Source organism: Anser anser (genome assembly GCF_964211835.1).
Source record: "Anser anser genome assembly, chromosome: 13".
Taxonomy (NCBI): Eukaryota; Metazoa; Chordata; class Aves; order Anseriformes; family Anatidae; genus Anser; species Anser anser.
This window is the reverse complement of record NC_139734.1, coordinates 9,106,363-9,118,762: the sequence shown is the minus strand read 5'-3', so window position 1 is coordinate 9,118,762 and position 12,400 is coordinate 9,106,363. Positions and strand designations below refer to the sequence as shown.

The window sequence follows — 12,400 nt, the reverse complement described above, 5'->3', positions numbered from 1 at the left end:
GCTTTAAAAAAAGGTCACAGAGATATTTAAACATTACAGGACAGGTATTGGCTTGATGACTATAGACAGTGAGGGTGACAGCAGAAGAAAATCCAGTTATTGCTGACAAAAAAAAGCGATCAGACTTCCTATGTCCAGGCCCACAGATATGTAATGTACAGCATATACATATACTAAAAATGAAAAATCCTTTGGCACAGAAATCAATAACAGAGGAGAGTTTTCAGTACAAGATCTTGGATTATATCATTTGTGTTTTTTTTTTTACTAAAGAAACGATTCTGCTCAGGTTGTATGGGTAACAAACTACAGTAGTTAAGGAGGGACTGGTTTGCTTTCTGTCACAAAGAACAGCTAATGTGTGCTACATGAACTTGTACTTTATGCCTGCCTAGTGTGTACAAGCCCTATATATGAATAACCCTGCTCTGAACAAGATACCACAGTTTCATGAGAATATCTTTGCTATGTCATCAGTTTTAATTCCAGCCTGTACTCCAATATGCACATGACTATTTTCAAATACAATGAAAACTTGATGTAAACAGCATCAGTCACCAGCATGGCAGCTATTGGTAAATCCTTCACAATTTCAGAAAAAATCTCTATAAACATTGTGGAAAGCAGATACAGAATGTACATAGGACAGTTTTCTATACAAAAGTGCATTTTAGCCATATAATTAGTGGAGAACCTGGAAAAAAAAAAATCAATGTAAGCAGTACCATATATTCTAATCTACACCCTCCACCCCCCAAAGAAAACCAAAACATCAAAAAAACCAAACACGTAAACCAAAACAAAAACCAAACAAAACCCACCATTTTCTCCTTGCTTTGGTTATGAACTATATTCAAGCTTCAACATATATTTTTTTTAATTGCAGAATTTATTTGTTATTTGGAAATATTTTAAAGTTAGCCAGATGAGAGAGAATGCAAGTACGATTATCAGAGTTAATAGTCAAAATAGACAAACTTTGAATACTACTAACATTCGCACTTGGTAGATTAATAAGTTAATTTTGCAATCCTTAAATGGAAAATTGCATGTCGACCAGGTCCTTTCTATGCCCAAGAACCGCAAGACCCATAAGCTCAAGAACTTTAAACCAATAAATCTAACAACACTGGCCATGAAAAGCTGGCTTATAAGAATGAGTTTCAGTTTCAAGAGCCCCCAAAACAGTCAAATTTATTAATATTTATAGACCAATGCATCAACTGATTTCAAAGCTCAAAGAGTGTTAAGAGAAAAGAAATGGCTTTAAGCCATTCAGCATAGATGAACAGTAAATATTGCCATTTTATTTGCTTCAACACCTTATACGTACTCTGATGTAAATGCATATGAATGAATTCAAACTTTTTATTTTCCCCCCCCAGAGAATGTTCTTCACAGGTTTCAAACCACAATATGAGAACTAAAAGTTAAGCCCAGGAAAGCTTTGCAAAGACCTTGATTGCTCTTCTTAGTAAGCACCCCATACAGAGTATACTATAACCATCCTTTAATCAGTTTCCCAGTTAAAGAAAAATAGTTTGTGTCTTAACAGAGACAAAGGGTGACACCAGATACACACACAAATTAGACAGGTTTGTCAGGCGGCTAGCTTTCTTCCTCGTATTTATAATCATATTAGAAAAGAATGTTCTCTATTGTTTACAGTCCTATTGCAATCAGACTTTCAGTGCTCCTTCTAAGCCTTTTTAGAGAAAAAGTTACCATGGAAGCAAATCATTAATGTTACAGAGTGTAAACTGATTACATTCATATTACAGGGGGTACAAGCACCTAGATATAGAGCTTCAGTACCATGGAGCCATACAACTACTAGCTTTTTCCCGTGTGTCTCTATTTTGCTTTTAAGCTTACCATTTTCCATCAATTAATAAGTAGAAATCTGATTCTTTCTTTTTTGAAAAAAGCAGTACAAAGAATATACAGTCTGTTGCTGTTTTGTAGCTATCTGAACCCAACAGGCTGTAGATAGCCTCCTGTAAAACAAAGTAGCAGCCACTATGGCTTAAACCTTGTCTTGCTGATCAAAGTGTAACTAAAATTCCACCTAACTAATGCCACAGGCATCCAAAACTAATTTTAAACATATAGCATATTGCAAGAAAAGATCAGAATCTGATAAAGACACCTCCCACCCCTCCTCAAACTGAGGGTACCATTCGAACTAAGAAGGATATGAAAGAGGAAAAAAAGAGAGCATGTAAAAGCATGGGACAAAGTTTGAATCCCACAGCTATTTCAGGTCTGATTCTCTGAGATGCCAAGCACTTAGCAAAGAGGAAAGTCAGGTAACCAAGAAATTATTCTACATTCTGATCAGAACATCCACAGTTTTGTATTCCTAGGTTAAAAGCATTCTGGAACTACAAGATTCTAGAGCTATGAGTTATTAACGTGGCAACCCTTTAAACTCACACTTTTCTATCATTTTAACTGTCATACAAGTGACTGAAGTACCCAGCTGGAGATAACTTACCCCAAGCAGCTACTGTGGCACCCAGGAACTTTTCTCCAATACAACAGGTGAGTAATTGGAACCATTTAGTCATTTGGATAAATTTATACTTACATGCTTACACTAAAATCAAGATGGAAATACTATCCTCCCTCGGTTTACAACCTCTGAAAGCTAGTAGACAGGTACCTCATCAAAATAAGGAAGTCTTCTCTCAACAAGGCCTGAGGAATTTGAACTCTGAAGAGCTACTGAAACAGAATAAAACGACACTTTCATGCTCCACCATGCTGAGGTATTGCACCTTTCTTACAATTCATTTCAGAATTTCAATGCTCTACAATATTAAATGTACATTTTTCTTCAGGAAATAAATATTTACATCTCAAAATCACTGTGGAAAATAAAGGTTATACTCAGCTGTGACAGTACACACAGTGAAATGTTTCATGATGAATTCATCCATTACTGCCATAGTAAGTTGCAAGAGTGCAACTACTGCATCCTGAAATTAGCTGAATTGACAGCAATTGATTTTCTTCCCCCATCCATTTAAAATGCTGCAGATACAAGTCAATCTAAATTCTTAATAACTTGTACACAGCTAAAAAGTTTTTAGTATTGTTTCTACAGGAAGAAGAGAGGTGTCATCCAGCTATAATGCACTGCAAGCAAATACTAACAGATTAGAGTCACTTCTGGTCTGCAGCCAAATGACTGGCAATATGGCGTAGCTAACATTTGAGTTGAAAATGACATTACATAGCTTTTATTAATAGCCAAGTCTGGCTGCAATGAGTGACTGAGTTCACATAGACTAGTTAGACTATGGACATCATTTATTTCTTACTGAAGCCCTTTCAGAGGCCACTGTTCAGATATTTTATTGGTTAGATTATTTTCAGGCTACATGGAATGCCACTTCTGAAATAAATATACTTCAGCTGTCATGGCAAAAAAGTGTGTGCAGGACATGCAAAATGAATGAGTAGTCCCAAACCTCTATATAAAGTGAATCATGCAATTCTGCAGGATTGGGCTATATCCTGCATTTACAGGCACCTGTGACCATACTAAATTGCCAGACACCTTAATTCATGAGAGCAAAATTAAAATAGTAAAGCATCAGTGTAGTAAGAAAATCACCTTCCTGAACTCAGAAATAGAAAATACTTGAACTCCTCAACTTTCACTCTGAAATTTAGAACTATCAATTTCATCTCAGGTTGGAGGGAAAGGAGTTTTGTAACACGTAGTTCCAAGATGAAGACAGAAGTCACTTTACAGATTGTCATGATTAGGAAACATGTTAAAACAGCTACTTTTAACTCCCTACCTGAAAAAACATAATTTTACCTCATTTTCTTAGCAAGAGATACTTCAAAAGCAGACAGACAACAAAAGCAGGATTCTGAAGCACATTAATAATTGTGCAACAACCAGCGTGGAAGACCCATCCTCAGTTGGGTGGTAAAGGAGTAAACATAATTGTATGACACAGCTGTGTTAAGTTCTCTTGCCTACAACATGAATCAATATAGATAAAATTCCAGAGGGAAAAAAAGCCACCAAAGTTGTGTGCCACTTGTTTGCACTTCTGTTTCCAGTAGCATTTTAAGCTATTTTAAGTAGTGTCCTAGACAACTTTACTGAAAATTAATGTACTTTTAATGCATAACGATGTTTTCTTTCAATCTCTTTATAGCAATACTAGGGATGTACTAGTCAACCGTTACTAACGATCAGACTAAGAGATATTGAGCAGCAAAATAACTTTTTAAAGACTAAGTTTGCAATTTTTGTTTTCATTTTTGACTCTAAATGCTTTCTAAATAACTGTATCATTAAGTATTATTTGTGTATATATATTTTTTGCATTAGAAGTCCTGCTTCTTGCTTTCTATGCAGTTTGAGTTAAATTGAAACTTCTAGAAATTGGATTTATCACAGTATTTTGATTCTGTATGATCCAAGAGAAAGACTGAAGAAAGCCTTACAGAATTATTATTTTTTTCCTCATGCTAAATAATCTTTCTAACAAGAAAGGAAGAGACAAAGCAAGCTAAGTGTAATACTAACTCTAACTAGGCGAAAAAAAAAAAAGCTGAAGCATAGTACTGCATACTTAGTGTCATCCGAAAGCATCCCTAGACTTACGTCTTGCAAGTAGCATGTCAGCCAAATTCAATTTTCCTTAAAAAGAATTTATCTATTCAGCAGCTTTTCAGAAGTCAATTAAGTTTCTGAAGTCTTAGTTGCAAAATTAGTCTCAAAAAGCTGAAGTTACTCAATTCTTAGAATGTCTTACCAAAATTATACTTGAGAAAAGATCTGGTTTATATTGTTAATACTAATCAAAATTTGGTCAAGAAATATATGTAAACAATAAGAATAATACATTTAAGGCTTAGAAAGAACACTGATAAATTCACCCCTGTCACATTAAAACATCCACATCTCCTTCATGGTCCTCCTCAGTCACTTTTAAAGAGAGCACTTCTTCATTAAGAAATAATCCACTCAGTCTTTCCTTACGAGCTTGTCTTTGTTCTTTCAGCTGTCTCTTGCGTAAGGCCTTTTGCTGTAGTTTCCGTTGCTTGGAACGTTTCTGCCAAAATTGAGAAAACAGACATAAGATTTTGTTCGGTATGTTAGAAGCCACCTTTAAAGTTGACAAATATGTTAACCTCTAAATTAACGTTTGCTCTGAAAAATAACTAAAATGAATTCTGAGGTGGTGCAAACATAAATAAATGCCTGTTATAGCTTGATTTTTTTCCTTAAGATCAGTACACAAATTCTGTATCAGAACTGTTTACCGTGTCTCAATTATGTGACACAACATCACCCTGTGACATTGCACAGCTGAGTCTTTGATCAGAAGAGTCTTTATTACAGTGGAAAAGTTAGTCTTCAAATAGCAAATGGAACTGAAGTCCAACCTGACACGTTGAAGAGCAAGCAGGAACTGCTCTTCTCCACACCTGAAATTGGAATTATGGAGACGGGACAAGTGCCACAGTATTACTTTAACTGAAACTTACTTCAGTAGGTCACTCCCCACAAAGTAATCTCATGAGACATGTCAGAAGGATAAACTGAAGATCCAAGAAGCCTACATAAACAAAACTGTCCTTACTATCCAGAAATTATGCCAAGATTAGGCTGATCATCCTTGACAAAAATGTTATGTGATGTAAAACGTGTGCTTGTTCAAAGGATAAAGTTTGATGTATAAGCCTTTATTCAGCCCCCATTCACCTTATTCAAACAAAAGTAATCAGAAGATCTACTTCATACAAACATCAAGCTTTAACGTGGAGGAGAAATGATAAGAGTACAAGTTTAAATTCATTATGGTCATGCCAGAGGAAAGACAGCACTGATTTAGCTAGATAACTTTAGCAGATCCACAGTTACTAACTAGGCTCCTTCAACACAAACATCCTAGTTCAAATCACATAAGCAACCATAACAAGTTACACAGCTTAACACACATGTACATAACTAGAAGCTTTACTTTTGAATCCCGGATTCTTTCTGCAGCACTTGTGGACAAATTACTATCACTGTGTGCTCGACTCATGTTGGCACTTGAGTTTGACGCAGAGTTAGCAACGCTGGAACCACTGCTGCTTGCTGAGCTGACCATGCTGGCACTACTGCTGCTGGCACTGGCACCGCTCACACCACTGGTACTTGCACAACTGTAGCTGCTCCTCTTCCAGTTTTCCCTTGCAGATCGTTGACGAGGTCCGTGTTCCTTGATATAGTTTCTCACCTTCAAAACAGAGACAGAGGAATTAGTAAAGCCTAATACTGGACTGAGATACTCCTTTGCATAGAAAAGAAACACAACGTTCCTGTTACTAATGATGAAATTACTGGATCAGTTCAGTTAGTACTTTAAGCCATTTTGTTGTGGCTGCTTAAATACCATGCCACCTCACAGTCATCAAATGAACTAACTTTACCAAGAGCTAAGTTAATACTAACTTCATTGTGGAAGGAAGAAAACTAAGTAACAAGTTTTTGTTCCGCCCCCCCATCTCCCGCCCAACCCCACAGATTTCAATTAAGTTGTAATAATAACACAAAAACAGAAATACCAGCCAAGTTCACCTAAATTATTAAAACACATTTATTTTGCTACAAACACTCAAACAAAAGTGGGCGTAAGAAGAGCTGTACTTCACGGTGATACTTGTGAAATGTCTGAAATATGAAATAGTCCAAGTCCGTAAGAACAGTGACTGTCTACCCTTTTCAATTATGTTCAGTTTATGTTCAGTTAGCAAATTACTATCCTCGACCAGTTGACAGTCACGAAATGGAAGCTTTGTTGTAAGGAGTACGGGTCCCACAGCATGACTCATTACACACATGCCAGCATGTCAGAATTGATTGCTACACTTCTAATATGTACCAAGATCATAAAATCAAAGAGTCTTTCTTGTAAGTTTAGTACATGCAATATGCTTTTGAACACCACAGCGTATTATTGTCAAGCAGGAAACCAGAGTATTTCCTTGTATATAATAATTATGTAGAAAAATTGATCACAACTAACATTTTGCAAGACACACCAGATGCTGGAGGGCTTAAAAAAAAAAAAGGCATATATACAAACCTTAACTCACCTGTTTCAGTTTTTCATCTGTGAGACAGTTCAGTTCAATAATGAATTCACTATCTGTAGGTGAGATCTGCGCAGTAGGATCAATAATTTTAATAATGTCAAGTTGCTCTCGAAGGCCCATCTCTGTGCTCACTTTGCGACTCAAATATTCAATATATTCAACCTAGAACCCAAAGAAAAGCAGGTCATTTAAAACTATTATTGATTCTAAAAGAACTAGAGAAAAAAGGAAGGACTGACAGAATAAAACATTCGCAAATATCCCACTTTCTATAATTCTTGCCTCTCTGAGTATCCTCAAAAACCCAAGAAGAAAGCTTGAATGCATGTTAAACTGCCTATTACAGATGCAAAAGACAAGATTTAATTTCAAAAAATCAAATAGTACTGCATATGGATGCATTTACACCTAGAGAAACCAGTATGTCTTTTGAGATGCAGCACTAACTAAAGTTCTTCTGTATCTTACAGTTACCATAAAAGAAGAAAGTTGATTTCACCTGCTCATCATTTGTCATTGCACTCCATGGAAGTTCATCAAGATTCCTATGCTTGTTTTTCTTCTTCGGAAGCAGACACGGAGAGCTTGGAATACTAGGTATAACATCAGAAAGTACATCGCTCCCACTTGTAATGTCACTGCCAGGCAACTTGTAATAAGCAAAAGAAAGAACAAAGCCTTAGAATACCGTAGGCACATTTAAAGTCATTTCAACACTATTAACAAATTCAAAACATGCTTTCAAATTAGCAAAGCATTGCTTATCTACATACTCTAACGATTTCCTAATAAGTACTCAAAACCCTGCAGTACTTGTTTTAATCTTCCAACAAACTGCAAGTGCAGCAAATCACACTCTACTCAAAGCTCTTAAAAAAATTACATTTAAAGAAACACCAGTACGATGTGGCATTTCACTCTTTGCCTTCTCCATCAGTGAAAATTGTCCATGACATTCTAAAGCTAAACCTAAACCTCCCATTCTTGAGCACAATTTTAGTTTAGGAAAGATAATTTCAGAGTAGTTCTATAATTTATATTACATCCCATAATTACACAATACAATTGAAATAAAATATTAAAGTTGCTGTCATTTTCTTGGAAGCAACTGCAGAACTTTAGCTAACTTCATTTGTACGACTGACATGTAATTTCTGAATGCACTTCCAGTTAAAGTGTGACAGTTGGATTACTCATGCTCAGATTCTGCCAGATAACACTGTAAAAACTAACAAATAGCTTTCAAAAATTCTACAAGTTGAATCAAGTACGTCTCTTAAGAAATACTTGTTTAAAAAAAGCTAGTTACTAATCAAACACGCTGTCAGCTAAGTAAGATGTGGGAAATTGCTTCTTTTCAAAATAATCCCCCAGTTTATCAGGCAATTAAAATTTCACAACTCAGTAAAGCACTGAATCACTGGGATCCAATCTGAGCTGCTCCTACAGGCTGCATTATACAAATGCACTTGTAACTTCAAAGAGTACATACAGAGATTAGCAGCGAGACTAAAAGAGTAAGAAATACAGAGCAAATTCCGTCCATGTTTTCTTAAGTTTATTCGTACTTTCCAGAACAGAGTTTGTCTGGAAATTTGTATTCTCAGTCCTTATGCTGCATTTATAAGGCTCTGTATGTGCTTAGACTAAGCTTTATAACAAAATTTAAAAGTATTCTTCAGTATATTCTGAAGCACGTTTCCTATTTCAAACTCACATGTATGTTAAAAGTTGATACAAGTCTATAAAATAAAAAGAGTTAAGTCTATAATGTGTAAGAACAAATGCATATCATTAAAAGACCACTAAAGAAAGTAGTAAGACACATGGCGATGCCTGACTAGGACCGCACCCTATACAGACTAGAACAAAAGCAGTACATGATTCATCTTCACACTTTTCCCATCCAGGTGAAGCAAAGCAAGCTCTGTACTCTTCTCAGCACCAAAAAAAATGGAAATAGGCTATATCAACAGATTCTACACTTTATCTGTCAGTTCCATCTTTGCAGAAGACTTAATATGACCAAATCGCCAGCAGACATCTATAACCAGATTTCATCAGCACGGCAGATCCTCAAGACATAGAGCCTAAGCTCACAGCTACGAGATACACAATGACCACAAGAACCAAGCAACCATAATACATAACCACTCCTCTTGGAGGAGACTCTTCTCCAGATCAAATACTCCAGAATAAAATGGAACAAAACATTTTCCTTATTGCTGAAGATTCAGATACCTGTTCTAAAGTTCAGGAGTTAAAGAATAAAAAACAGTGGAGGATTTTTCAGTTAAAGCTAAACCCAGGACTTAGTCTATACAAAATTTTACAGTGGAACTAGTTTACCTGCCATTCAAACTCGCTGTCCGACCAATCCCAGTACGTGCTGATAGAGGAAGAGACATCACTGCAGACACTGCCCTCAGGGAACAAATCAAAAGAGGTGAACTCCTGGTCATCCAACAGAGAATAGCAGTCATCTTGGTCACCAACTGAAACCGAAGAGAACAGCTCCTCACTGCACTCTGAGCTGGCCACGCTGGTTCCACAAGAAGTCAAGTTCCACCTGTAACACAGGACAAAATAAATAGAAAGTAGAAAACGTATTGGCATCATGCATCCTGAAAAATGCTTATGTTTTTTAAGCCTCAAAAAACCATCTCCACTTTGCTTGTCAGTAACAGTACACTGATTTCTATTGAAGTTATTATTCAAATGGAAGTATTCCGGTTTTAAGTATTTTTAAAAGGCAAACAACACCAAACGGAATTCAACATTAAAAATAGCAAGGCAAAAATCCATACACAGCGTATTTATACCTTTATTATAACATATTAACACTTTCCATCCCAGAGTGATGACTCCTGTAGAGTGTGAATTTTTGTTTTTTTCTTCTTTAAATACGCTAAACTAAAAGATAATTTCATATAACTGCCATATAAATTGAAATCAATTGGACTTCAGAATAACAAAGTATTTCCTAATCTGTATTCCAAATAGGAGTCAAAGCAATTCTAGGATGATGAACCCACGCAAAACTAATACTTAATAGGGAAACACAACACGGATATAGCCAAGGCCCCATTATTCACTGCTTTCAGCCCTGAACACCAAAAACATCAGACATGCTGTTGAAATGACAGTACAAGGTGGGAACCTGACCTGTGTGAAAATGCTGTTATGCTAAAATTCAACACCTTTTTTCCCCTTATAATTTCATTTAAAAAGCCAGTTACTGCTGTTGCTAAAGTAAAACAACTGAGGACTCAGATTTCACAGAACAGGTTTTCTAAGAGTAAGCCAAAATTTAACAAGCTCATGCAACCAGTCTCCCTATCTGGATTTATTTTACAGATTGGTGAAAACTAGGTCGAGACAACTATGAGTCAGCACAGCACTGCAATACGGCCCAAACAATTTGAAAAGAGCTTCCAAAACCCACCACACAAACCCAGGCACTGAATTCCCATTCCATCAGTCTATCCACTTCAATCTGGGCAACTGAAAAAACGCTCCCCTATCCAACTGCAAGGGCTGAGCAGTGCCATCAAAGAGAAATGTAGATCCTCACCATTGTTATTTAGCTGCACACCTGGCTGGCTGTTTGTGATGGACTCACTCCCACATCTATCTGGCCAGCAGTGAATTTATCCAATTTAAAGACACCTCAGAAGCTTTTCTTTTAGCAGACTGACGAGGTCCTGTTCTCCCTTTCTGCACCCCTTAACTGTGTGCTATGTTTTAGTAGCACAGACTTCTGTGGGCAGGGCAGTCAGTTGGTATACAGAATACAAGAGGTGACACAGCATGATTCTGAGCATTACTCCAGCTCCAATATTCACGAAGTATTGATGAAAGGATAGGTAGAGCAGACAAAGCTTCTAGACATGTCAAAACACAGGGTGAGGTTCCGAGACTCTAACGCCAACCGCGTGCAGATACGCCAGGTTCGTAGCACCACTGCAGCTGGAGGCAGTCAGCCCTCTCCTCACACAGCCTGCTGTACTTGCTGGGATGAACTGGGTTAGAAAGAGGTGAGGACTGCATTACAGTTACTTGTGACTTGAAAAAATGGAAAGCCTTCGTGAGAACTGAAGGTTGTGCAGTGCATCTGCAACAGCTAAATCTGTGTGAGTCTGGGTGGGGGTGCCCAAGGAAATGAAATACCCTCCTGAGGTGCCTTCAGTACCTGGGTTTGTAAAATGAGCAAGCCTGAAGAAAACACTCAGAAGGTGAAGACAGCATGAAGGGAAACATACAAGACAAATGCGCGATACTCCCCACATTTGCATTTAATCAGTCTTACAGACACACTACGAATATCAAGCATCTTACTCTTCCTGACACTATCTGGTCTTAGGATACATGAACTAGATGACGATAGCATATTGTATTTGATCAATGCTTCTCACGTCAAACCATTTAACCCACAGTTAAGAGCACTGAACAACACTTTTGAAGTGTAATTTCCATCGTTTCACACAAATTCAGCTGGGAGACTACCTCATTACTCACTCTCCATCATGGTGCAGTAGGAACACCAATAACCAGTAAAAGTATTTTGCAACTCTGGAACAGGAACTAAACCCATACGTACACGTGCTGAAGGCTGAGGCCTCACACGCTGCTCTCATAAAAGCCATGGCTACACTGAGGCTTGGCTGTGTGCGTATACGGAAGGAGAACCAGGATCCTTGGCAAGCAGGCCTGTTTGCTTTTTATTTTACAAGCGCACCCGGCATTTCTTTGCAGAGCTGCACCGGCATTTTCCTTGTAGGCCTTCCCCACAAATTACAGCCCGTCCATTTGCCCCTAATTAGCAGCATGGGACCGAAAGGCTCCTGCGGGAGCCGCCGCAGTCCCAGGCCGCCTGTCTCACCCCAACCCCCGGCGGCTCGCTGGGTGCCCCCGGTGCCTTCCCCCCCCCCGTCCCCCAGCCCTCGGGACGGCGTCCGGGAGCCTCCCCCCCGCGGCAGCCGCCGACCTGTTGGAGTGGAAGCGGCGCAGCGGGTCGGTGCGGTGGCAGGACGAGAGCTGGCAGCCGAAGTCGCTGACGTCCAGGCAGCCCTCCTCGCTCAGGCTCCAGCTGCCGCCGCGCGGCGGGTGCTGGTGCGAGAGGAGCGGGCACGGCTCGTCGGGGGCCAGGAACTTCTCGTACGGCTCCTCGGTCATGGCGGCGGCGGGAGAAGGAGCGGGGGGATCGCCTCACGCTCCGAGCGGCCGAGCCGCAGGCGCCGCCATGGAGGGAGCGGGGCAGGAGGCGGCGGGCTCCTTCCGGCGG

The 12,400-nt window shown here is 38.8% G+C and overlaps 1 protein-coding gene across 1 annotated transcript; it reads right to left on the bottom strand.

Moving 5' to 3' along the window:
• Positions 1 to 459: 459 nt before the first annotated feature.
• FAM199X (family with sequence similarity 199, X-linked) lies at positions 460 to 12,397 on the bottom strand. The gene is made up of 6 exons (XM_083797303.1): positions 12,104 to 12,397; positions 9,466 to 9,685; positions 7,616 to 7,765; positions 7,117 to 7,278; positions 5,997 to 6,257; positions 460 to 5,084 (listed from the first exon to the last, which is right to left on the bottom strand). Exons 1-6 carry the CDS (start codon positions 12,289 to 12,291, stop codon positions 4,914 to 4,916), a joined length of 1,152 nt encoding a protein of 383 aa, XP_083653429.1. The 5' UTR covers positions 12,292 to 12,397; the 3' UTR covers positions 460 to 4,913.
• Between the last annotated feature and the right edge of the window lie 3 nt (positions 12,398 to 12,400).